At 31.3% G+C, this 2,188-nt stretch overlaps 2 protein-coding genes across 2 annotated transcripts in view; both read right to left on the reverse strand.

Annotated features, from left to right (window-relative positions):
• The window catches only part of LOC111716968 (uncharacterized), a gene marked incomplete at its 3' end in the record, with an annotated part of 20,075 nt that extends 19,504 nt beyond the window's left edge, over window positions 1–571 (reverse strand). Inside the window, 1 exon segment of the mRNA XM_023492484.1 lies at window positions 484–571. Within this exon segment, the coding sequence (XP_023348252.1) occupies window positions 484–552 (69 nt within the window).
• Window positions 552–2,112, reverse strand: LOC111716969 (DNA repair protein RAD51 homolog A). Its single transcript, XM_023492486.1, has 4 exons — window positions 2,023–2,112; window positions 1,520–1,637; window positions 1,148–1,251; window positions 552–705 (listed from the first exon to the last, which is right to left on the reverse strand). The coding sequence occupies exons 1-4, from the start codon at window positions 2,076–2,078 to the stop codon at window positions 594–596; spliced, it is 390 nt and encodes a 129-aa protein (XP_023348254.1). The 5' UTR covers window positions 2,079–2,112; the 3' UTR covers window positions 552–593.
• Between the last annotated feature and the right edge of the window lie 76 nt (window positions 2,113–2,188).

Here is a 2,188-nt window from a genome sequence, read left to right on the forward strand (position 1 = left end):
GGGGGGGTCAAATTGGCCCCCCCCCCCCAGTAGGAATAGGGTTAAGCAATGTACAGAGTGACATTTCAATATAGATTACTAAATAAAAAGGTCGATTTATATATTGGACCACTGATCCCTGTCCATTTGTCTGTTTTTCGAAATTTCAAAAATTGTTTTATCTAAGGCTTAAAAAAATAGTATTTCTGATTCTCAAAAAAATATCTTTCATAAAAAAGATTTTTTGCTCATAATTGAATAGATTACTAAGGAAACTTTTAGGATTTAATCGTTTCTAAACTCTTTATTTCAAGAGGGATGTTATGTCACCCATCTTGATTAATATTGGGCATTTTTCTCGATTACAAAAGAACTATTGTTGCAAGAAGGATTTAAGAATTTTTACTGTTTGAATGTTCAGCAAAATAAACGAATTTTTACAGCAAAATGAAAATGGTTTTTATTAAATAAATCTTAATTCGAGATAAGCGAAAGAAAATTTACCTTTTTAGCAGTTTTGGGAGCCTCTAATCCCAACTCAATAAGAACTCCAACCTTATCTTCATCCTCCATCTTCTCTGGAAAAATATAAAAAGAATTGACGAATTGACCGATTAGTCCTTAGCATCTCCAATTCCGTCAGCATTGATGGCAAATGTTGCCTCTCCTTCGGGTAGACAAGGACTGGCGTAGATCTTACATATTCTAGTCTCTCCTCGACCCTTTCTAAAATATAAAATCCTTAATTTAAAGAAATTAATCCGGAAAAAATGCAACTATGTTTTTAATCTGTTCAACGCTTTTACTTATTCTATTTTTAAGGTTAAAATTCAATTTCTGAACTATAAATCAGAAGCAAACAAGAAGTAAAGATCAGTAATTTAAAATTTTAACACAAAGAGGTGGTTGGTTACGAATTCATCTTTATAGTCAAATGAAATTAGGAAAGCTATGTCGAAACCTTAACATTTCTCAAAAAACTTGAATTTGATTTTAGATGTCATTTATTTACATATTGTACGTAAATCGTTTTTAAAAATCCACAAAGTGTGCACGAAACCGGTTTCAATGGGATATAAAAGACGCTTTATCGCGTCGAAAAAATAAAGAACCTTTTTAACCTAAAGAATAATCATTCTCTGAAATTGAATCATCAATATATTTTTACCTCAAATATAATCTGGTAGTGGATGCATGCGCCATAATATTTCCACCAATAGGTTTCTTTGGATCTGCATTAAACATAGCGGCACCGTCTACTTGAGCAACAACCTACAAACATCAGATGGAAACCATTTATAGACTTAAGAAAAAACCATCCCAATTATCTAGATGATTACAAAGAAATCTAAACGCTCAAAGATGTAAAAACAAAGTTTATTGTACAACTCAAAGGTCAATTACTCTCTCTTTCTGGTTTGTTATTGGGAGTATCGACAATTCTGGCTTTTAAGACATCTTTGGGCGGTAAAAATGGCCTAGTTGAGATTAAATGTGTACAATTCCTTTAAAATAGTTATTCTTTTAAAGCCTTAATTACCTGATTTGTAACGACGACGGCGACACCAAATTCGTCGCTGATTTTGAGCAATTGTCGCATAAATTGAGCCAAGTGCATCTGGCGAGCTGACAGTTCACCCCGACCAGAATAATCAGTTCTGAACATTTGTAATAAAATTATTTTAGTTAATCATTGGACGAAGAAATAAGTTAGATTTTTGTTTCTTTAAATTTTAAATAAGATCTTGTTTTTTTGTTTAGTAACTAAATGCACTTTATCTGCGATATTTGACGAAGTGGGAAAATATCAACAAAAACGTCACCAGGAAAAAACTTGTATTCTAAAAAATGCACTTACATAAAGAAGCGTCAACAAATGAGAGATCATTAAACTCTTATAGTTAAATGATACATTTCTAAAATTAACGAAAAAAAATTTTAAAAAATTGGAAGTTAACTTTGATGTTAAAGAACAAAGATCCGCGTCAAAATAAACAAAAATGCATTTCAGAGCCAAATATTTCAGCAAGATGAAAACAAAACCTGTAGCAAGCTGTAGCACTATCAACTATAACAATTGCATATCTTGATTCTGACATAATAGCAGCAGCCTAAATCATAGAAAACTAAAAAACTAACTTCAGAATTCCGTAGCTTATATACATTTATTTCTCAAAAATAAAACTTATTTTCTAACAGGATACTGTAT

This window comes from Eurytemora carolleeae, unplaced genomic scaffold, assembly GCF_000591075.1.
Source record: "Eurytemora carolleeae unplaced genomic scaffold, Eaff_2.0 scaffold2286, whole genome shotgun sequence".
NCBI lineage: Eukaryota > Metazoa > Arthropoda > Copepoda > Calanoida > Temoridae > Eurytemora > Eurytemora carolleeae.